This window comes from Varanus komodoensis, unplaced genomic scaffold (genome assembly GCF_004798865.1).
Source record: "Varanus komodoensis strain SLA01 unplaced genomic scaffold, ASM479886v1 scaffold13_3, whole genome shotgun sequence".
In the NCBI taxonomy this organism is placed as follows: Eukaryota; Metazoa; Chordata; class Lepidosauria; order Squamata; family Varanidae; genus Varanus; species Varanus komodoensis.
Window position 1 is genome coordinate 13,916,806 of NW_025335409.1, and position 24,112 is coordinate 13,940,917.

At 42.8% G+C, this 24,112-nt stretch overlaps 1 protein-coding gene across 10 annotated transcripts in view; it reads right to left on the reverse strand.

The window, feature by feature from the left end:
* The window catches only part of SRPK2 (SRSF protein kinase 2), a 121,235-nt gene that overhangs the window by 67,664 nt on the left and 29,459 nt on the right, over positions 1–24,112 (reverse strand). The window contains exon 2 of one of the 10 annotated variants that reach the window (XM_044423238.1): positions 14,044–14,107. The exons of the other annotated variants lie outside the window; for them this stretch is intronic. Coding sequence (XP_044279173.1) covers positions 14,044–14,081 — 38 coding nt within the window. The 5' untranslated portion in view covers positions 14,082–14,107. The remainder of the gene's footprint in view (positions 1–14,043; positions 14,108–24,112) is intronic. 10 annotated transcript variants of the gene reach the window in all.

The window sequence follows — 24,112 nt, forward strand, 5'->3', positions numbered from 1 at the left end:
TGGGGGGGGCCGTGTGGGGGGGCCGTGTGGGGGGCTGGGCTGGGCTGGGCTGGTCAGGGGGCTCTCACTCTCGTTGTGTTAGGCCCTCCTGCTGAGCGCTGAATTTTTTTAATGTTTTTATAATTTTATAGTGTTTATATTGTTTTATGGAGTCGTCCCTGGCCATGCTGCCGCTTGCATTTCCTGGGGAGCGCACCGGCGCGGCCATTGGGGTGGTGATGGGCAGAGGACGTAACTGCAGTGGGAGCTTAACGTGTCCGCATAGAAGAAGGAGGGACAGATGGCTGACACCTGTCCCTACTTCTGGTTTTGCTCCCAGCCAGAGGGTGCCAGGGAGTCTTGTCGCCCCTTGGGCCTGACGGTGCTGTTGCTTAATGTCAGGTCGGTCAATAACAAATCTGCCCTCATCCATGACTTGATTGTGGATGAGGGGGCCGACCTGGCCTGCATAACGGAGACCTGGGCGGGAGGGGGGGGGATGTCGCCCTCTCTCAAATGTGCCCGCCCAGGTATCTGGTTCAGCACCATTCACGGCCGGAGGGGAGGGGAGGGGGGGTTGCTTTAGTTTACCGAGCCTCCATCTCCCTCAAAGGACTTCCTGTCCCTTCGAGACCAGGGCTGGAGTGTCTCTACTTGGTGTTGGGTGATCGAGACAGATTGGGGATTCTGTTGGTGTACCGTGCACACTTCTGCCCAACAGTCTCCCTACCTGAGCTGACGGAGACGGTCTCGGACCTGGTGTTGAGGACCCCCAGGATGTTGGTCCTGGGGGACTTCAATCTCCATGTCGAGGCTAGTCTGACCGGGGCTGCTCAGGACTTCATGGCCTCCATGACGGCCATGGGGCTGTCTCAACATGCCACCGGCCCGACCCATGAACGTGGACACACTCTGGACCTGGTTTTCTCGACGGGGCAGGAAGAGGGTGGTCTGAGGGTGGCAAATTTATGCTTGACTCCCCTGTCATGGTCAGATCACTTCCTGGTGAGGTTTGTGCTCAAGAGTGACCTCTCCCTCTGTAAGGGTGCGGACCCGATTGTGTGGGTCCACCCCTGGAGCCGGATGGATCCGGAAGGATTCCTGAAGGCTCTGGGGGAGTTTCCAGCTGATAAGACGGGTGCTCCTGTCGAGGCTCTGGTCGAACTGTGGAACAGGGAGATGACCAGGGCTGTAGACACGATCGCTCCTAAGTGCCCTCTCCCACCGGGCAGAGCCCGCTCTTCCCCTTGGTATACTCCTGAACTGAGGGCGATGAAGCAGGTTGGGAGACGGCTAGAGCGTAGGTGGAGGAAATCACGGGATGAATCTGACCGAACACACTTAAGAGCCCACTATCGGGCCTATGCTGTGGCGGTGAGGGCGACGAAAAAGAGATTTTTTTCCGCTTCCATTGCCTCCTCACAATGCCGTCTGGCGGAGCTCTTTCGAGTGGTGCAAGGCCTGGTCCGTCCAGGTCCGAAAGAAGATCTGATTCCACCCTCAAAGGCCCGCTGTGACGACTTTGCCAGGCATTTCAGGGAGAAAATCGCTCAGATTCGTCACGAGCTGGATTCCACTATTGAGTCAGAGGTCTTAAGGGAGACACCGATGCTACCGTCTGGTCCAGAATTATTGGATGAATTTCAGTTACTGAGGCCCGATGATGTGGACAATGTGCTTGGACGAGTACGTCCCATCACTTGCCTTTTGGACCCTTGCCCGTCTTGGTTAATAAAGGATTCCAAGCACGGGATTGGAACCTGGATCTTGGAAGTGGTTAATGCTTCTCTGAGGGAGGGTCGGGTGCCTGCCCCTTTAAAGGAGGCGGTAGTCCGACCGGTCCTGAAGAAGGCGTCACTGGATCCAGAGATGGCCACTAATTATAGACCAGTGGCCAACATCCCGTTTCTGGGCAAGGTGTTAAAGCGAGTGGTGGCGGGACAACTCCAAGCACTCTTGGATGAAACTGATTATCTGGACCCATTTCAGTCCAGCTTCAGACCCGGGTACGGTACTGAATCTGCCTTGGTCGCCCTGTACGATGACCTGTGCAGGGAGAAGGACGGGGGAGTGTGTCCGTGTTGGTTCTCCTGGACCTCTCGGCGGCTTTCGATACCATCGACCATGGTATCCTTCTGGATAGGCTTGCGGGATTGGGGGTCGGAGGCACTGCTTTGCAGTGGTTCCGCTCCTATCTCAATGGCCGATTCCAGATGGTGGTGCTGGGGGACTATGGCTCTGCACCATGGCAGTTATGGCATGGAGTACCGCAGGGGTCCATTTTGTCCCCCTTGCTGTTTAACATCTACATGAAACCGCTGGGAGAGGTCATCAGGAGGTGTGGGCTGCGGAATCACCAGTACGCTGATGATACCCAGCTCTACCTCTCGTTTTCCACCAATCCAGGTGAGGCAGTGGCTGTACTGAACCGGTGCCTGGCCGAGGTAATGGGCTGGATGAGGGCCAATAAACTGAAGCTCAATCCAGACAAGACGGAAGTCCTGTTGGTTGGGGCTTCGGGCTTCGGAGAAGGTGAATTGCACCTTGTCCTGAACGGGGTTGCACTCCCTCCCAGGGACAAGGTTCGCAGCTTGGGAGTGCTCCTCGACCCGGAGCTTTCACTCGAAGCTCAGGTAACAGCAGCGGCGAGGAGCGCTTTCCCCCAGCTTCGGCTGATTCATCAGCTGCGCCCCTATCTGGAGTACGACAGCCTCGCAACAGTGACTCGTGCACTGGTGACTTCCCGTCTTGACTTCTGTAACGTGCTCTACGTGGGGCTGCCCTTGAAGACGGTCCGGATACTTCAAATGGTTCAAAATAGAGCTGCCAGGCTGCTGACGGGAACTGGACATTATGCTCACATGACTCCAGTTCTCCGTCAGCTTCACTGGCTTCCCATTGAAGTCCGGGCCCAATTCAAGGTGTTGGTGATGACCTATAAAGCCCTAAACGGCTTGGGTCCTGGTTACCTGAAGGAGCGCTTACGTCCATATATGCCCAGCCGCCCCTTGAGATCAGCAGGAGAGGCCCTCCTCTGGGAGCCCTCAGTGAAGGAAATTAGGAGGGTGGCTACACGGAGGAGGGCTTTCTCAGCGGTGGCGCCTAAGTTATGGAATGCGCTCCCCAGAGAGGTCCGCCTGGCGCCGTCGTTATTTGTTTTTTGGCGCCAGGCGAAGACCTTTTTATTTAAGCAGCATTTTAAATGTTAATATTATTGCATTTTATTCGGCCAGGGCGGCTTATTTTATTTTACTGTATATATTTTAATTGTTATTGTTTTAATGTATTTTGTATTTGATGTTGTAAACCGCCCCGAGGCCTTGGCAAGAGGCGGCATAGAAATGTTTAAATAAATAAATAAATAAATAAATAAATAAATAAATAAATAAATGTAATTTTCACTTATTTTAAAACACTATGGAGATATCAGTATGGAGTTCTACCTCTACTAATAACATAGAATACTTTACCTACATGTTTTAGGAGAAACTGTAAGTTTATGTAGGCCATAACTAAAAGATCACTACCATGAAATCTATTTGCAAGTTGTGTATAAATAAATACAACGGTGCCTTGAACTTCAAATGTCCCTAAGTTCAAACATTCCAGAGTTCAAATGCTAAAATCTAGATAAGAGTGTTGCAAAGGTAGAGGAATGCTTCTAAGTTCGAACTGCAGGCACAGTGAAAAAAATACTTCTCAGTGCCTTTTCAGTGAGTGCCTCTTCTATTGTTTTCAGTGCTTTTTCGATCCATTTTCAGTGTCAAAATGGGTATTGTTTAGGGTCTGGGAATGGACTGATTCATTTTCCATTATTTCTAACTGACAACATTGTTTCGGATTTCAAACAATTCAGAGTTCAAATAGCCTCCTGAAACAAGTTAAATGTATGAGACACCACTGTACAAAGTATTCCAAAGATATAAAAGTGCACAATATGAAGGTAAACGTACTTACTGCTGCCATGCTACTCCTTCCACATTGTTATTCACTTAATGTCATATTGTTCTTTTGCTACCTCCATACTTTTCTCTTTAAGAATCCACTGTTTTTGAACATGCTGCCACCTTGTTTCTCTTTAACAGATGCTACCTATGCTCAGTCTCTCAGACTGAACTTCATCCACACCTTAGGATAGTTTGTAAGTAAGTATTCCCATCTGTTGCCATTTAATAATGAAGGCAGAAAAGCTACAAGGGCTGCAGTGAATTTGGCTGCCTCTAGATGGTAAAAAAAAAAAAAAAGACCGGGAATGAGAAGGTGCGTGCATCTAATCCTCCCTTCCCCCTCTTGCTATAGTACACCTCATTCAGGTAGCTTCCTGACTTGCATGAGAGGCTAGCAGAGGACATGAAGGGAAGGAAGGAGTACCATTCTTTTTTTTTGCTTCTCCTTTCTCTCTCTCCCTCTCTCAACAAAAAATATACTTCCTAAAGACCACTGGGGCAATTCAAAACTTCAAGTTATGCATAAATTATATCTTTAGCACACAACATTTTAGCATAATGCAAAGACTTGGCAAAAGCTACATTCAAAGCCCACTCATTAAAGATGAAGCAGAAAATGCATCTAATATAGGAAAGAGGAAATTTTTTAACTGTTGTTATTGACATACAGTAGTCCCTCGGCTCACGAATGCCTCAGTTCATGACTAAATTAGGTTGCAAACAAAAATTTCATAAACATTTTGACTCAGGTCGTGAACTCCACATTGGGTAGCAACTGCAACTGCGGCCATCTCCTCACCCCGAGTAGGGAGATGGCTGCGATCGTGCTGGGGGTCGGGGGGGAGATGGCTGAGATTGCACCCATTCTTCCTGCATGAGCGCAACCACAATCTCAGCCATCTTCCCCCCAGCACGATTGTGCCCATCTCCCCCCCGATCATGCCCGTCTCTCCCCCAGCACACCTGCGTTTGTGCCCGTCTCTCCCCGCCGCGTGCTGGGATGACAGGCATGTGCAGGGATGATGGGTGCGATTGCAGTTGTGCTGGAAGGGGGAGAGAAGGGCGCAAACACGGGCACACTGGGGGGAGAGAGACGGGCGTGAATGCAGGTGCACTAGGGGGAGGGGAGAAGGCTGCGCTCATGCTCGGGGTGGGGGGTGAGATAGCCACGATCTTTGTTTTTGTCACTTTGCTTCACATTTTTTTGATTTAAAAAATAGTTACAGAACAGATTAACCTTATTTACACTGAACTTATGGGGAAATTTAATTTGGCTCACGACCAATTTGGGCCATGACCAGAGTCCTGCAATGGATTAAGTTCGTGAGCCAAGGTACCACTGTACTGAATAGATATGGCAGGTGTGGCCAGACTTGCCCAGTGGAAGAGCCACGTGTGTTAAATGTCAGGTGCTTCAGAGCTGCAAGTAGGCACCCATGGGTGACTGAGAAGGGTGGCAAGCAGGCACTCATAACTGGAAGTGGTGGGTGGTGAGCAGCAACTGGGTGTCCATGGGTGCCCCAGGTGGTGAGCGGCAAAATAAATTCAAAGAGCTACATGCGGTTCCTGAGCCTTGGGTTGGTTGCTCCTGTGATTTGGCAATATACTAATATGAATTAATGCTTAGGCAGATAAGGCAATCTAGTCACCTTATCTTATATTTGAGTTCCTATAAATTACAATATACATCTATCTTATTTTTTTAACACTACCACCACCACCTAGGAAGTGGGGATCATGCAAATTACTGGCATCATACCCAAAGCAATGTTGTGAAACTATGTGTGTTTACATACACAAACATATAAATACACACAAGCATACTTATATATAGGGTGATTTAATTATATATAAGCATGTCAATGAGATTTTCTAACACTGTCAATTTACTAATGCATAGCAAAGGCCTATTCTTTCTGTGCTATTTAGAACACAAAAATCAAGACTGTAAATAAGATGCTGATTCCACCCTTTTGTTAAAAATCAACCCATAAGGCCTGAAGTTTTATTAAGAAATCAGGAAGTAATACTGTTTTTAGTAGGCTGCTTGAAATGTTGTTTTCTATGGTTTGTATATAGGTAGTGCCCAGGTTATTGAAAGAGTTCCGTTCCTGAGAAAACAGAAATTCACCTTTCATTTTGTATGTAAACCAAATCATGTAGTCGGCCCTTCACATATGTGGGGGTTAGGGGTGCAGGACCTCCATGGAAGTGGAAAAACTACAAATACCTCTAGCCCCCCTTAAACTCACAAATGACTCCTCTTTTCATCAAGGAAATTCCAGAAAGCTTTCCCTCACAGATGGGTGGGGCAAGAAGACATGCTCTGGAGGCCTCCCTCTCTAAGGTGATGACAATTTTCCACAGTATTTTTTTTTTAAATAATAGGCTTTATGGTAGTTCATTCGTAAGTACAGGTTGTTCATAACTTGGGAAGTGCCTGTAGTGGCAATCACATGACCACTTATCATTTTGTAAAACATTGTTGTAACCATTTATAAAAATGAAGAAAGTCAATATTTGATGGACTATGAGTGACCTAATATGACTGTGTACAGTTGTCAGTACAGAATGTAAAGTTTTAAATGCCTAATTATGTTTATTGCTATGTAGGATACCAATATTTGGACTTTCACAGCCATTTTTCTTTGAATCATTGTTTCCAGCTGTAACACACAGCTTGTTGATACATATCTAGCATAGGCTGGGGAATAGATAAATCCATGATTTGTCAATAAAACAATATTTATTAATATTTTCATGACAGAGCCTGAATCATGCTTTGGTACTATGTAACACATCGTTATTGTTATTAGATTTGTATCCTGCTCCATTAGCCAGAATTGTATTCAGGTATTATACTACACTCGTAGCAGTGATAGTTAAATCTGTTACAGCAATTGACTGAACTGCCTCAACATCACAGACAGGCAAAGCTGCCTCAGCATCACAGACAGGAATGGCTCAATGCCATCAACTGAGTTGGTATCTTGGAGAGGGGCAGAACAATTAGACAGGAGAGAAGAACAAACCAGCATGGGTATAGCAGATGGAGATAGCAGTAGAGCAATGGAAACAGAAGGGGAGCTTAGGAAATGTGGATAGGAAAAGAATCATTAGGTGAGGAACTGTGAACGATGGTCAGAAAGGAGAACAGTACATGGCTAGCTGCTGAAACAAGGAAATACATAATAAATTTAAAGTAACAGCTGAATCTTTGGCTTTCCCTGAATATAGGCAAAATGAATGAATGAACGTACACTGGACAGATTTCAAGGTTTATTTTCTTTGCCCACCCCTAATATAATTCCAAATTTGCATACTATCAGTAGAGAAATAGATTTTCCCTGGATATATCAGTCACAGGACATGAGAACAACAGACCTCCCCTACTGTTGTTCCCCAGTGACTTCTATTCCATGATGATCCTGAAAATAGTATATAACCATAATCACTAGTAGTCCTTCCATTTTCCTATTTTTTTAAATCATTTTTGGCAGTGAACACTCAACTTTCCATGGTTCAACTGTTGTCAAAATTCCTCAGCCCTTAAAGTTACTGAGTACAGGTTCTTGTTGTAGTGTGTGAAAAGTTGTTTCCTTTTAATTTCCAAAATCAATATATTTTAGAATAACCAGAGTACCCTTGAATATGCAGAAACTATTACCTTATTTATGGATGGTTCCATTCTGCTTCCAAATCAACAGGTATAGTACCAATAACAGCTCTTTTATCTACCCCCCCCCTTTGTCACCATTAATTTGACTGAATGTAAAAATACACATATTTTCTCAAAGCTGGTGCAAAAAGGAAGAGTTGCAACAATTTATAAACAGTTTATCAAGTTCTCCAATATATTTCCACCAATTTTTACATGCAGCTCTTCTTGATAGCAGCACTAGCTCCTCAGGAATAAGACATCCTAAAGAGAATTTTGCACAAGCTCTGAATGCTTCTTCAAGTTGTTCTGTCATCCTGATTTTAACTGAGCACACAAATATCTCATCTATGCATGCTTCAGAATGCATAATCTATATTAGGCTTTGCAATAAGATATTCATTCCCCTAAGTAGCCCTTAGAAGATAGTAATATTACAATTGAAATGGAAAAATGTCAAAACTGTAGACAAATATTGTCAAGCATTTCAAACAAGCTTCATATCCATTTAAGCATCAGGAGACAGTCATGATTTTATAAAAACTGTATATAATGGTGGTACCATAATGAATCAAATTATTCCCCTGACAGTGGAAACACTTGCAACTGAATGCTATGTTTATTCAGTCCTACTCCATTCAAGAGGACTTGGCACCAAGAAAATGTTCATAGGATTGCAGCTGTAATCTTATTCAAAATTTTAATTTTCTGTGTAAACATTTAATTTGAATGGACATGCTATAAAGTTTATATCTACACAGTTAATTGAGTGGAAGCTCTAAAACAATATAAATAATGGCTATGTCCCTAAGATGTGCTCTAAGGTGCCTCAGTAAGTTGATGTGCAGCACCACATTTCTTTCATGGCAGTACAATTAAGGATGCAATCCAAAGCCTTCCACTTTAGATTCACATAAGTCTCTGAACTTGGAGGTTTATGTGTATCCAATGCAAGAAGCAAGATGTGGTAGGTGGTACCCCTATCACCAATGCACCTCAGGCCATATCATTTAACTAGAAAGCCATTTTTGGACATCTAGATTAAGAAGGAAAAGAGGCATAAGCCATCAGCCCCAGACACCTCCCTGTCCTCTAGCAAACCCCTTTTTGCTCTCTCTAGGCTTAGCTGCAACTAAACAGGGAGTCAACTGATTTAATTCTTCTACACGGGCTGCAAGGGGGATAAAAGAGGGGCACACTTTCATAGTCCCAGCTCTGAGGTCACAGGACCTCAGAGCTGGGAGACCAAATAATCCTACAGGCCTTCAGGTAATGCCAGAAGCTTGTAGGATTGTTCCTACAGAGATTTCAAAGAAATAGCCATTTCTGAATTTGCACTCAGATACAATTACCATTCTGCACATTGAAGTTTCAACATCTTCACAGCTTTAGCATTCCTGTTAAATTAAAGGGCTATGCAGCAAGTCAAAAGATATGAAAATGTTTTTAATGAGATTTCAAAAAGGAAAAAAAAAGAGAAATAGCAATGTATCTAAATATTTTCTCCAGCATAGACAGTAATGGAAAACATGAAACCCAGGAATAGCAAAAAGCAAAATAAACAAGTGAATATGAGTAGATGCAAAGCAACAAAAATTGTTTTGCAAAGATGAATACACTATAAATGTTGGGGAAATGTTTTAGAAGGAAATCCAAGTAGTGGCACTAAGTACAACAAGATTTTTATGCAATATACAACATAAAACAGACGATTACTTCTAAAAATTGTATTTTGCTCTTTGAGGCCACACATGCACTGAGGAACTGTAGACAACAGCTGGGGTTCTTGCCATTTTACCCTGCTGCAGTGCCCACAGAAGTTCACAAATCAAATCACTACTCAGTTTTAAAGTTACTTGACTTCACTATAGAACCCACAAATACAAAAACTACAAAAATCTCTGGCAACATTTGCATTCCTTTCCTCTCACTCACATTCATGTAACCATAACACATATCCCTCTGTGAAATGCCCAGAGATCTTCAACTGTTGAGTGGTATAGAAATTAAATAACCCCCAACATTTAGTGCAACTAATTTCTGTTTAGGGCTACAGGATTAAAACTGATTAGAAGCATCTACTCAAAATACAGTTTACTATAGATGAAACAACGTACTGTACTTGAATGAAATATGAGGCACCCTATCTGATTTCAAAAGCATCTCAACCCAGCACTTCTGCAACTCCAATAGGCGGAAAAGCTGCATTACAAAAATTACCCCATTCACTTCAGTGTTAGGTATTTGTGTGTGCAACCCCACAATTCTCAACAGTGGAGGTCTAGCTGTCAATGAGAACAAGAACACATAGAGATTTTGATCACTGTAATTGAATTCTGAAAAAATTCTTTGACATTCTCCTCCTCCACTTCCTATTTCATAATTTTATTACTATACTTATTCTCTGCTTCTTACTAGTTGATAGTAGTTGGCATTTAAATTACTCTAAAAAAGATAAATTATTAAGAAGTGTACACTGGGCTCAAGGCAATAAACAAGATGAAAAAAGTGAAGAAAATCTATACCATTCAACCATAATGACAACAGTGTTATCAGAATAACAAATGTGCAGCTTCCTACTCTCTCTCCAACTCTACTAATAGAATTATAAGAAATGGTTTAGCAGTTGTGAATATGATTGGGGAAACTTATCCCTTTCTTAGAAGAAATCAAGAAAGCCATCAACATCCTGAAAAGCAATTTGAAGGATCCTCTGACTATCTATCTATCTATCTATCTATCTATCTATAAAAAAAAAAATAACCTGAAGCTGAAGTGAAAGGGGCAACCTGGTGCAACACCCTGATGAAAAGCAAGATCACAAACTAACTGGTTTACCACTTGTTTTTCATGTTTTACTTAAAGCAATAATTTGGCTTTTAAAAAGAAATCAAGAAAATGTTCTTCTGGTCTGGCTCTTCCTTTTTGTCTCTCCCATCTCTAACTACTCCAGTTTCCTCCTACCAAAGCTGTTGCCTATCCCTTGTTATTGCCACTGCATTACATTCTTCTCAGCAATACTTTAAAGATCAGAGGGAGAGTGCACATCCACATAAAATGCAGCTGCCCTGTGCTGTAATTCAGTTTAGAACTAGCTAACACCGAAGTAGCTGGCTTGAGCAACCACCAAAGTTCACTGTAGCTTATTTAAGTAACAGTGGACTGTGACATGGCTGGCCAGCAAGTGATTTTCAATATTCAGTCTGCCAACTGGGGGTTGCCATGTTTAGTTGTGTCACCTGAACCCAGGCAATATGGATAATCTGAAGGCTAATTTTGAAGGCCTCGAATAGCTCATATCTGAACATTTTGGTTAATCATGGCAAACCTCCACCTGGCACTGAATATGTAAAAGATGCCATCCAAACATGCAGCAACCCACTGTGACTTAAATAAGTCACACTGAGCTGTGGTAATTGTGTATATCAGCATCAACCACAGCAAGAAAAAAAGAATGAGGTGATGCAACAGAATGAGGATCTATTTGCTACTTCTTATAAAGTGATATTTGTTGCTCCTTATATACTCTCACTCTGGGCAGGTCCTACTCAGCCTAGAAGAGCAGTAAGCCACTAAAAATCAAATGAGCCTTGTCTCACTATAAATGAAGGCTACAGCTCTGTGTGCACACTGTCTTCAAAGAAATACTAGCATCATTTATCTACACAGAAAGGAATACAGCAAAACCATGGCAGGCAAAACTCAAGTTCTATTTGAACATATAGGTTCATGCAGAAGTACCAACTGGTAAAGTTTTGGGGGCCTTGTTATGCCTGTACTTATTTGTAAGGATAATATACTCCAAATGTTACACTTCCATAAAGGAAAAAAAAATGCTATACAGGAAAAAGTATTTTTCCAGTGACTTTTCAACTTTTTAAAAATTAAAATTCTTTTTAATGAATTGATTAAGAGGATACAAATATAAATGACTACAAAACAATGAATCAACATAAATTAACAAAAAGACCATATCCAGTTTTGAGATAAGCAAGTAACAAGAAACCAAAGTTATCATGTATGTTAAACACTAACGTATAGACACACAGAATTTATTTAGCTAAATATGTTCTTCTAAAAAGAATGTAGACAAGCTGGAACCATTTTGATGCACTATTCAGTCACCAAATGGTGAATGTACACAAGGCAAACATGAGTGAGTCTAGCTCTGGAATGTTCCAAAGACATTCTGTGCAGGCTTCCCATGAAACTGCCTGCACAGAGACCACAAAGGTCCTTTACTGATGCTGTCATTAAGTGTTGCATGTGTATGTGCACAATTTTCAACTGCTTCTGTTCATCCTATGTTAATTGCTAACTTCAGGTTTCCCACATGCTAGCAAAGAAATTTTAAAAGCATGCTGGCTAACATGTCCAAGTAACATGCCTAATTTGAAATAAGACTAAGATGCATGCACGCGTGCGCACAAACACGCACACACATACATTTTAAAAATCCAGGTCGCAATTCAAAGAAAGTTAGTCTCACTTAAGTGTAACTCTTCCTACAATCGAGACCACTGCAAACAAGATAGATTCCTGTAGTCATGGATTTTTATACACAGTATGTTTATGCAATTACACTAAAGGACTAGAAACCTGCAGAAAATTATATCTGGTACTTCAGTGTTTAACTATATCTAAACCATGGAATGAGCATCTTTTAAAATGGGCAGTTTTTTTAAAAAAGCAAATTTCTACTGCATATGTATTTACATACATGTTATGATATATGCTGCTAATTTCCTCTGCCCTCCCCAATCAAGGACATTTTTCATGGTCCATTAGCACAATCTCTGCCCTTAAATTTACTTCCTACTTATCTAATTAGGTGCAATTACGCATTAAGGAGTCAAATTAATTCCTATCAGCTGCCTGTTTCTATCAGAAAGTTAAAATACATTTCTGAGTAGCATGCACCATCAGTTCCTTCAAATATACATATTTAACAATTAAGTGTTATAATTGGCTGTACTTCAGAATCAGTGCCATTCCTTAAGAGAAATCCTAAAATCACACTTGGCATTCTTTCTCTTGCTATTTTCATCTCAAACCTCCTTCTTCACGTCATCATCACCACCATTTTATTGGCATAACATTTACAGCTCATATAGAATCAGGTTAGGAATGGAAAAACTGAGCACTGAACTTAATTAGCATTTTAATTCTGAGCTTCTGTTCCTATGGCAAAAACCCTAAACCTTTTCGTTACTTGTCTCACATTCTAGAAATACACCCTTCAAAAATACAAGCACACACAAATGTGTGTGCTCCTCTAGCTCCAGTACCCCACCCCATACACCATTTTATATATTTCTCCTTGCTGTGTTATTGGGTTATAAAAATGCAATGCAAATGCTGTTCTTTTTGGTTACTGACACATGGCCTCACTTTTTACACTTACAAATCCAAAGAAACTGATCTTATTTTAAAGCTAGACATATCACAGAGCAGAAAATTACTTTTTAATTATATGTCTTATCTTCTGGTTAGCTAAAATACATCTAGTGCATTGCAATTGTGCTCTTTTACATACATGTTGATGAACACTCATCATAAGATTAACATTTAGCTTCACTAAATTAATTGTGCCATCATCTCCTGTAAAGGAAATGGCTACCAAGTATATAAGATCAAATATGGAAATATACATGCATTTCCAAAAACAAAACCAGTGCTGCCACATATGAAATGTGTCGTTTACCACACATTCGACAGACAAGCATTTATTTTAAAGCAAAAGATGGTTAAACAGGTTTGTTCATTAGACATGGTGCATACTAGGAAAGCCAAAATATTACATAAATGTAATATTAATTTAGCTGCTTATGAATATTAGAAGCAGATTGACAAACAAAATGATTGCTCTGAAATCACTTCTGAGTCATTTTGTGCTTACCTGCAGGCATGAACCATTACTGCATGCAGTGACTGCTCCATTTCCTAGCACAGACTTGAAGCAGCATCACATCTCTCTCATATAATGTGACTAATTCATTGGTTTGCAATTCCTAAGCTATTAGCAAGGACACTCCCTTTCCAACACAACATACTGCTTTTAACATTTTTTCTTTTCTTTTACATTCTATGTAAGACTAATGCTAATTTGTAAGAAATGTTTCCTGAAACATCTATATAAAACATCTTACAGTCTGTTTTTATTTTTAAACAAGATGCATTCAGGGTGGAAAACAACATACACACACTGCAGTAAAAGGATAAACATATATATGTAGCAAAAGACTGTATTATGGATCTGCATGCTGCACAGACTTTTCATTTTTGTAAAAAATGAAACAAACAATAACCCTTTACAAAAGCTTCAGATTCAATAAATACAATACAATGGTAAGCATGCAATACATCAACACAATCAGCAAACCTGACATGAAAAATACCCTATGCTGCATCTTAGCAATAATACACCATTGATTGTTCATGCAGGGTAGGTAGCTGTACCTTTCTGAAGAGGACGACTTCTCAGAGTTAACTGACATCAGCAGCTCAATCTTCTGCTTGATTTCTGGAAAAATCAGAAAATATTCACAACCAAAGACTGCCTGCCCTTGTTTTCCAATGCCACATTAGAGAGAGATATTTTCCACTAATCCCCTTTGTTCCAAATGAAGCCACAAGATTCACGGTACTTCTGCAGAGGCAGATTCAATGGTGCTATAAAAGAAAAAGCTCCAGAGGCATCAGGCCTTGCTAAACTATGCACATGACTGTTTATGAAAGCAGGAAGTACCATTTCTTTTACACAGAGGGGTGTTTCCTCTTTTGAGGTTGAACTGACATTTACCAGATGATTCTTAAAACAGATTGCATGCAGAGGCACATTCCAGCTACTAAGAAAAAAAAATCCAACAAATGATTTATGAATTTACACAGCTGGACAGCAAGAAATCTATTTGTTACAAGTTGTTATTTCAAGAAATTCCAGAAAAAGGTTTTCAAATAATTTTTTCACAAGTGTGTGTGTGTGTGTGTGTGTGTGTGTGAGAGAGAGAGAGAGAGAGAGAGAGAGAGAGATCATGAGCAGCATGAAATATCTGAATCCTCAAATTAATATCAAGTAGGCAATGTAATATTCAAGTACAAAAAAGGGGGGGGGGAGTTTTTCCCCACCTGAAGTTTTCCCCTCCTAATGATCTCAACCAACAAGCAGCAACACCTACTATCAGAGCTTGGCTGACATATTATATTTGCTTAAGCTGAAATGATTTGACAATACCAGCTAGTACATAGATGTCCAAAGCCAGGTTAATTTCACTCCTCTTTCAGTAAATGGTATCTCTTTCATGCCACCTATGATTTCTATCTCACAAAATCATGTTAACATATTACAGACATTTGCCTTCCCCTCACCCAAAAAAGACAAGTATTTTAAAAATGCCCTGTTAATTAACTGTTTCTCAGTTTTACTTTGGCTGTATGAAAATTACATCAATGACATGTTTAATATTTATGAACTCTCTTAACAAGTATATACTGAATGTTAGTATCTTTCCCACAGAATGTATTTATACATTCAGAAGTATCTCAGTAAGCTGAAAACCTAGATAAATAACAAAATTATTTTTAGCTAGGAAAACTGTTACAACTACAAAAGGAGAATCAGTAAACAAATCTAATGCCAAATAACATGTTCTATATTGACATTAGCAGCAGAGGGAGAGTGATTAGCAATGGGACTACAGGGAGAGAGTTAACCCTTTCCTCCTGGGCTGTGGCCCTACAAACAACTGCAAACTAACACCTGGAAATTATTTGGTACAAAAAGAAATACTGTTATGCCAGTGATGGCATCCCTCCTATGTGGAGCAGAAGGTTGGGATGGGGGGGGGGTGTCATCTAAACTACAGTACAGAAAGAAAAGGTTAAACCATTCTTCCCATAAGTTGTGGGCTCAGACATGATCCCAGTCACTGCCATTTTAAAAACACAAAATAATAATGCCACACCAAACCATGGGCAGTACCCTATTGCATCCATGTGCATGCAGGAATGACTGCTTATTCAACTGCTGTTTAATGCTTCATAAAGCATGTCAAAACTAGTAAAAATGCTCATTTCTATAACAGGGAAAGTCAGTGGAGCTTACAGAAAGGAGTTTTGCAGACCTGCCCTACTCTAAAAACAAGCATTTCTGCTGTTTTCGACACTTGCTTAATGAAGTGCTTAAATCCACATTGTGCAAACAGTCACAAACACTAAAACATAGGGCACAATTGGACATTGCCCATGGTTTGGTGTTACATTATTATTTTATTCTCTCAAAATAGTGCTGGTACTGATCAGGATTTGTCCACACTTACAGGGGAGAATGATTTAACCTGCTGTAACAACCCCCCCCCCCCCCAAGCTCTTATTTGGCACAACAGGGATGCTACCACTGGCACAACACAAGCAGAGCAGCTCTGTTAAGTGCTTTTTATGTTAATCTCATGTGTTTTTATGTAAATTTAGCCCTAAGATAGCAAATAAATAAGCAGCAGCAGTGCCAAACAAGATTTAAGAAATGCACTATCAGTGTCATTTTCCTTCTGTATTCACAGAAGTTAGCATTCCAGTGTTTCAGGAAATTGTAGTATTCTAGCAACACCGATCAGCCAGAAGTTATTTTAGGTAGTATATCCTGTTCCGGGTGTTATTTGAAGAATGTTGATAAGAAACATTAATGAAAAAGCTACACTCAGACAAAAACTGAAAAGTACTTCAGAAGCTTAACTTGTGGGCTAAGGCAGAAACAGATATGCTGCCAGTTTTGAAATATTTAACAGGGATTTTTTTAAGTTGGGGGAAATTATGTATTATATCAAAGAAAGGACAAAAACAAATTAAAATTTAAACTTATCCCATGATCACTTTCACCACCTCCACCTGTGCAAATGAGACCTGTGATTTTTTTTTCCAGAAATTATCAGTTTAGTGAGCAACTAGAGGCAATAATATATAAACAGTAGCTGTATCACTTGGAAAACAGAAGTTATGTAATTCTTGCTTTCTTTTGATTTGCTACTTCTAGTCAAAGATGGATTGAAGTTCTAATTCAATAATCGAGTAGGTGACCATATCACTTAAACAACTCAGAGCAACCGAACTCAAGCAGAACACACAACACTCCTACTGCAATCCTACTGCTAAACAGAGTCTAGACATTAACAAGAATTTTCACAGAATGAGTTACAAGCTTGGAAAAGTCCTCTGACCTCACAGCTGAATCTCCAAACTCAGAATGTTCTCCATGTCTCCCTCCCAAGTGTGGAAAGAGCCATGCCAGCTGTGTCTGCAGGTCACAGGCAAAACCCTGGAGTTAAGGTTTAGAGGCCATTCTAGCAGCTGGAAACAAAGTACCTAGTCAGTGCCTCAGCTTCCTTTCCTTGCACTCCAAGATACAACCCAGGGTAGAACATCACAGAGATTGACTTCTATTCTGCTTCCATTCTGAATACGATGCCATTAATCTGCCGAGTTCAGAGAGTTATGGGCATTCCAAATGGATTGTGCCCTTATCACTTCACTCATAGTTTACTTTTCTTGCAAAGCTACAGTGAAAAGGTATAGACACAACTTTCTTCTTGGATTTCTGTCTTACTACTGTCAATGAAGAACAATTACTCTAATGGAAGCAGAACCAAGGAAAAAAGACAATATTGCTCTGTTTTCCTCTTTGCTTTCAAAGACAACTCAAGAAGGATTCAATGGAAGTGGACTCTATTCCACAAAACTCAAGCCATAAGATATGTACTAAGTATTAAGCTGCCACAGGGCTCTTTCTTGTTTTTCCTACAGCACTGCACAGCTCCTCCTCTAGAAATCAAAACATTATGGTTCAGATCAAGGCTTAGTAATACTTAAAGAAGATCCACTGAAATTAATGGGGCTTACAGTAGCCACAAATAAATTTGAATGGCTTTGAATCAAGTATGGATCCTACAGCATGTTTCTGTGAACAAAAATGAAATTCAGTTTATTGTATATTGCACACACTCCTCATGGATAAAAAGCTATTTCAAACCAGATTACCTACAAGTAGAAAAGAGAGAAATGGTCAGTGTAAATAATAAATACCTAAATTGTGACAAAATTTGGCAAAAACTCTAATGAGTCTTTTTGCAGAGATGTTGATATATCTGTAATTATTTTACAAAGACCATAACCAAAACACATTTATGAATAAGATGGATACAATCATAATGTGCAACCAAGATGAGTTCAAGGACAGATAAACCACTCTCTGAAATGTAACAAGGAAAGTTTTGGGGAGATGATGAAGCAACATTTTGATATACAATCCAAAGCATGGTGGTAAACTCAAGTTAATTAGTAAATTAGGAGCAGGCTGCCAGACATTTCTGAGCATTACACGCCTTTCTTGTTAGTGAAATGAAAGCTTTAGACAGAGCATCTGCTTCTATGTCTGATCTTTAATAAAGAGGGTCAATGGCACAACTGTAAAATACATGTAATGTCTTGGTTTAACTCTTCCAATAGAACCCTTGCCTGGCCAATGATAAAGCAAACTAGGAGAAGAAAGATACTTGAGAAATGAACTGTCATATAAAGCTCTGAAAGAAAGACTGATGGAGAAGGAAGAAGCTGAAGAAGGAAGAGACAGCAAGAAAGACTAAAAGGCCTAAATGAAAATAGTGACCTGACTATGTGCTGCCTTCAAGAACAAAAAGATTGTGCACCTCTCTTGATCATTATTTGGAGAACAGAGAATGAGTGAAAGGCACAAGTGTTCCTCTACATGTGGCTTAACAAAACACTTCTGGGTTTCTTTAAATCAGCTTGCTAGGGAAAATGAACTAGAAAAGCATGATCACAGCTATCTTTTTGCATCAGAGGAGACCAAAAACACAAGTTATTTGTGCCCAAGACTGCCCCTCTTAGATTTATATTAAGAATGTGTTGGTCTCAATGAATTTATTTCTATGTAGTTGGAGATCTGTTCACTTCTCTTTCTGCATTTGCTGCCCTCCTGTTTTTCTTTTTGAGTTATTCCTATAAAACAGGATTACAAGCCAAGTTTCCAAACCTTGTATAGAGGAAAAGTGTGGTTTGAAGAAACCATTAGATCAGGTGTCTCAAACTCGTGGCCTGCGGGCCAATTGCCGGGATGGGCGGGGCACAGGGGAGGGGCCCTGCGGCCTTCAAAGCACCAGCGGCGCCCGGGCCGGCCGCAGGATGAGTGGCCCACCACCACTGCGGTGGTGGAATACTTGATGCGGCCCAGCCTCACCCTGACTCTACTTCCAGCGGCCCCCAGGTAAGTTGAGTTTGAGACCCCTGCTCTAGATATTCCACTGAGCTGTACAGTGTGATAGGAAAAGCCTGTTGCTCTCTCCTAATCCTCCAAACCATGTATGGAATATTGGGAGTAAGACAGCTACTGCCACTTTACCATGTTCAATGTGAAATCTGAATATATTAGGTTATGATAATACAACAGAACATTAACTTATATTGATGTAGGTAACTTAGAATGGTAAATGGTTAATGTGCTGAATTATTTTTTTAATTAAAAGATTGATGGCAACAATTATTCCTGCCTCTATTTTCATACCCATGAAATCAACGTCTGTGTACCTTACTGAAGTGTCTTGGGCATCATGATTAGCAAAGTCATCTGGGGAGGTGAACACTAAGTAGTCTTCATAAAGGAAAGGTAGAAAGAGGTAGACCTTATGAAATGATCATGAAGAACCATACCATCACTGCTGTGACATACATAATCAGAATACTTGGCTCTATCCTCTGCTGCAGAATGAGAAATTTGGCATAAGGTTGAGTAGAATTTTAGAATTCATCAGTCTCAGATAACAAAACCAGGGTCTCTTGACACTAATGAAACATATCTTAATTCAATTTAATCAGTCAGCTTGCTTGTAGGCATTACTTTATCCTTGGTGGAACAGAGTACGTAATACTACAACTGGCAGCAGGGAAAGGCACTGCACAGGGGTTAACTAGTTTAATCCATCTGATGAAGGTAATATGGGCCACCCTTGCCCCTCTCCCCTGCCGGCATGGGTGGCAACTGCGCTGGATTGGGGACGGGGCGCGGGGAGGGGCCATCAGCTTAACTCGCCAGCCGTGGTCAGGCTGGAGCCAGGACTGGACTGGGCCACTTCCACTGCCGCAGCCACCTGCAGACGCCAAGGCCGACCTGATCTGCCCGCTGACACAGCCCCTGCCCAATGGACGGACGGCGCCCACCGCGGGACAAGGACCGGGTGACGCTGCTGCTGGCCTGCGGGCCCTCCATCGTTGCCGGCAAGTTTCTCTGCGGCTGCCCTTGCCCCCCTCCCCCGCCGTGGGTGGCAGCTGCACCGGATTGGGGGTGGGGTGCAGGGAGGGGCCGCCGGCTTAACTCGCCGGCTGCAGCCGGCGGCCTCGAACCAGCAGCCGGAGGGTGATGGCCTAAGGGCGTTGACGCCGTTTGGGACCATTCGGGGCCATGCGGGGGCTGGGCTGGCTATAGACTCTGTGGGGGTGGGTTTTTGTAATTGGGTGGTTGGAGGGTTTTATTGTTTTTATTGTATTTTAATTTGGTTTTTAATTTAGATTGTTTTAATGGATTCATACCTGGCTGCTACCATGAGGTGGCGCTGGGGGTTTAACGTGTCAGCATAGAAGGAGGGACAGATGTTGACACCTGTTCCCCCTTCTGGTTATTCCCCCAGCCGGTAGGTTCCAGGTATGCTTATCAACTGCCCCTTGGGCCCGACGGTGCTGTTGCTTAATGCCTGGTCAGTCCATAATAAAACATCCCTCATCCACGACTTGATTGTGGATGAGGGGGCCGATCTGGCTCGCATAACAGAGACCTGGGTGGGAGGAGGGGATGTGTCTCTCTCTCAACTGTGCCCGCCCGTGTATCTGGTTCAGCACCAGCCATGCCCAGAGGGGAGGGGAGGGGAGGTTGCTTTAATTTATCATGCTTCTATCTCCCCTTGCGGGGCTTCCTGTTCTCTCGAGACCGGGTCTAGAGTGTCTCTATCTGGCGTTGGGCGACCGAGAGAGATTGGGGATTCTGCTGGTGTACCGTGCACACTTCTGCCCATCAGACTCCCTGCCTGAGTTGACGGAGATTGTCTCAGACCTGGTGTTGAAGTCCCCCAGGATGTTGGTCCTGGGGGACTTCAATCTCCATCCTGAGACTGTTCTGACCGGGGCAGCTCAGGACTTTATGGCCTCCATGATGGCCATGGGGCTGTCTCAACATGTCATAGGCCCGATCCATGAACGTGGACACACGCTGGACCTGGTTTTCTCAATGGGGCAGGAAGAGGGTGATCTGAGGGTGAACAATTTATGTTTGGCTCCCCTGTCATGGTCAGACCACTTCCTTGTGAGGTTTGAGCTTGATGCCAGCCTTTCCCTCTGTAAGGGTGTGGACCCTATTGTGTTGGTCCACCCTCGGAGCCGGATGGATCCGGATGGATTCCTGAAGGCTCTGGGGAAGTTTCCGGTTGATAAAGCTGGAGCTCCTGTTGAGGCTCTGGTTGAACTGTGGAATGGGGAAATGGCCAGAGCTATTGACATGATCGCCCCTAAGCATCCTCTCCTGTCCGCCAGAGCCCATTCATCACCTTGGTATACACCTGAATTATGGGCGATGAAGCGGGTTGGGAGATGTCCAGAGCGTAGGTGGAGGAAATCACGGGATGAATCTGACCAAACACACTTATGAGCTCACTATCCAGCCTATGCTGTGGCGGTGAGGATGGTGAAGAAGAAATTCTTCTCCACTTTCATTGCCTCCTCACAGTGCTGTCCAGCGGAGCTCTTTCGGGTGGTACAGGGGCTGGTACATCCAGGCCCTAAGATCCTGTACCACCCTTGATGGCCCGCTGTGATGACTTTGCCCAGCACTTTGAGAAAAGCGTTAAGATTCGTCACGAGCTGGACTCACTAGTGATTCAGATCCTCCAGCGGAGGTACCAATGTCTCCGTCTAGTCAGATATTACTGGATGAGTTTCAGTTATTGCGGCCCACCACCTGTTTACTTGACCCTTGCCCATCATGACTACTGACCAAAGCCAAACACGGGATTGGTGCCTGGATCCTGGAGGTCATCAACGCCTCTCTGAGGGACGGCCAGGTGCCTGCCCCTCTAAAGGAAGCGGTAGCCAGGCCAATCCTAAAGAAGGCATCCCTGGATCCAGAGATGGCTGCCAATTATAGACCGGTGGCCAACATCCAGTTTCTGGGCAAGGTGTTGGAATGGGTGGTGGCGGGACAACTCCAAGCACTCTCGGATGAGATTGATTAACTGGACCCATTTCAGTCTGGCTTCAGACCCAGGAATGGTACTGAATCTGCCTTGGTCGCCCTGTATGATGACCTGTGAAGTGAGCGAAACAGGGCGAGTGCTTCCCTGTTGGTTCTCCTGGACCTCTCAGTGGCTTTTGATACCATCGACCATGGTATCCTTCTGGATAGGCTAGCGGGACTGGGAGTAGGAGGCACTGCTTGGCAGTGGTTTCGATCCTATCTCAACGGTCGATTCCAGAAGGTGGTGCTGGGGGACTCTGGCTCTGCGCCACAGCAGTTATGCCATGGAATACCACAGGGATCCATTTTGTCCCCCTTTCTATTCAACATCTACATGAAACCGCTGGGAAAGGTCATCAGGAGGTGTGGGCAGCGGAATCATCAGTACGCTGATGATACCCAGCTCTACCTCTCTTTTTCAACCAATCCAGGTAAGGCAGTGACTGTACTGAACCGGTGCCTGGCTGAGGTAATGGGCTGGATGAGGGCCAATAAACTGAAACTCAATCCAGGCAAGACAGATGTCCTGTTGGTGGATGGTTCGGGCTCCTGGGTAGGTGACTTGGACCTTGTCCTGAATGGGATTGCACTCCCTCTAAAGGACAGGGTCTGCAGCTTGGGAGTGCTCCTCGACCCAGAGCTGTCTTTGGAAGCTCAAGTGACTGCGGTGGTGAGGAGCGCTTTCCTTCAGCTTTGGTTAATCCATCAGCTGCATCCCTACCTGGAGGACGATTGCCTAGCAACAGTGACACATGTATTGGTTACTTCCCGATTGGATTTCTGTAATGCGCTCTATGTGGGGCTGCCCTTGAAGACAGTCCGGATACTTCAGATGGTGCAAAATAGAGCGGCCAGGTTGCTGACGGGGACTGGTGTTATTCTCATATAACCCCAGTCCTCTACCAACTTCACTGGCTCCCGATCGAAGTCCAGGCTCAATTCAAGGTGCTGGTTATCACCTATAAAGCCCTTAATGGCTTGGGACCTGGATACCTAAAGGAATGCCTTCTTCCATATTTGCCCTCCTGCCCCCTGAGATCAGCAGCAGAGGGCCTCCTCCGGGAACCCACTGTGAAAGACATTAGAAGGTTAAGTACCCGGAGGAGGGCTTTCTCTGCGGTGGCGCCCCACCTATGGAATGCGCTCCCCAGAGAGGTTTGCCTGGCGCTGTAGTTATTTGTTTTTCGGCGCCAGATTAAGATCTTTTTATTTAAACAATATTTTAACAATTTTTAATGTCATCTATAGGTTTTTAATTTGCAGCCAGGGTGAATCTGGATTTTATGTGCACTATTTGTATTGTGTTTATTTATTGTATGTAAGCCGTCCCGAGGCTCATGCAAATGGGATGGCCTATAGAAATTCTAAATAAATAATACATAGCCTGACCCTAAAAATATAGATTTGGCCCCAATATATACTTGTTAATGGTCATAAACTTGGTTCGAGTCCCCGCTCAGCCATGGAGCCAACTGGGTGACTTTGGGCCAGGCACTGACTCTCAGCCCAACCTACCTCACAGGGTTGTTGTTGTGGGGATAAGATGGGGGAGGAGAATGATGTAAGGTGCCTTGAACCCTTTGTAGGAAAAAGGCAGGATATAAATCCAAAAATAAATAAATAAAAATAAATAATTCTACAATATGTTGTCAAATAATATAGAACTAGTTGGCAGTGGTAATTACAGGTTAATTGGTTTAGGAGACAAGCATGTAACACTTATTCACAGTTAGGCACTATTTCTTCTCAACCAACTGAAATGGTCACCTAAGTTAAAGGATGTTATCTAAGTAAACTGTACTGAGTACAAAGTTAGTTATTAGTAAGACTACCCAAGAGTTCTCTTCTGAATCAGTACTAAAAGCAGAGGACCTTCAGTAGCTGCGGACATGCAATGTTTGCAGAAGGCAATAGGTTTATTTCCACGCTCTCCTGTTAAAAAGGGTCTTGGACATTTATCTGGCAACAGCTCTAGGCAATAATTGAATTTCGTACAAGACATGTCAAGAAAGAATCAGATACCATCTACTATTGTTGCTTGTTACCATCACATATTTGTATGTCGTAGACTAGTTAAGAGTTTCAATAAGGATTAAGAACAGCAGCAGTACTCTTCCAGCATGACAACAGACCAAGGTGTTTCTGGTTCTTTCATGGAAGATAGAGGGAACATAAGAAGTAGAATGAATTTGGGAGTGCTCATGTCTTTGAACAAACAGGATTGTAGGGATTGGGTCTACC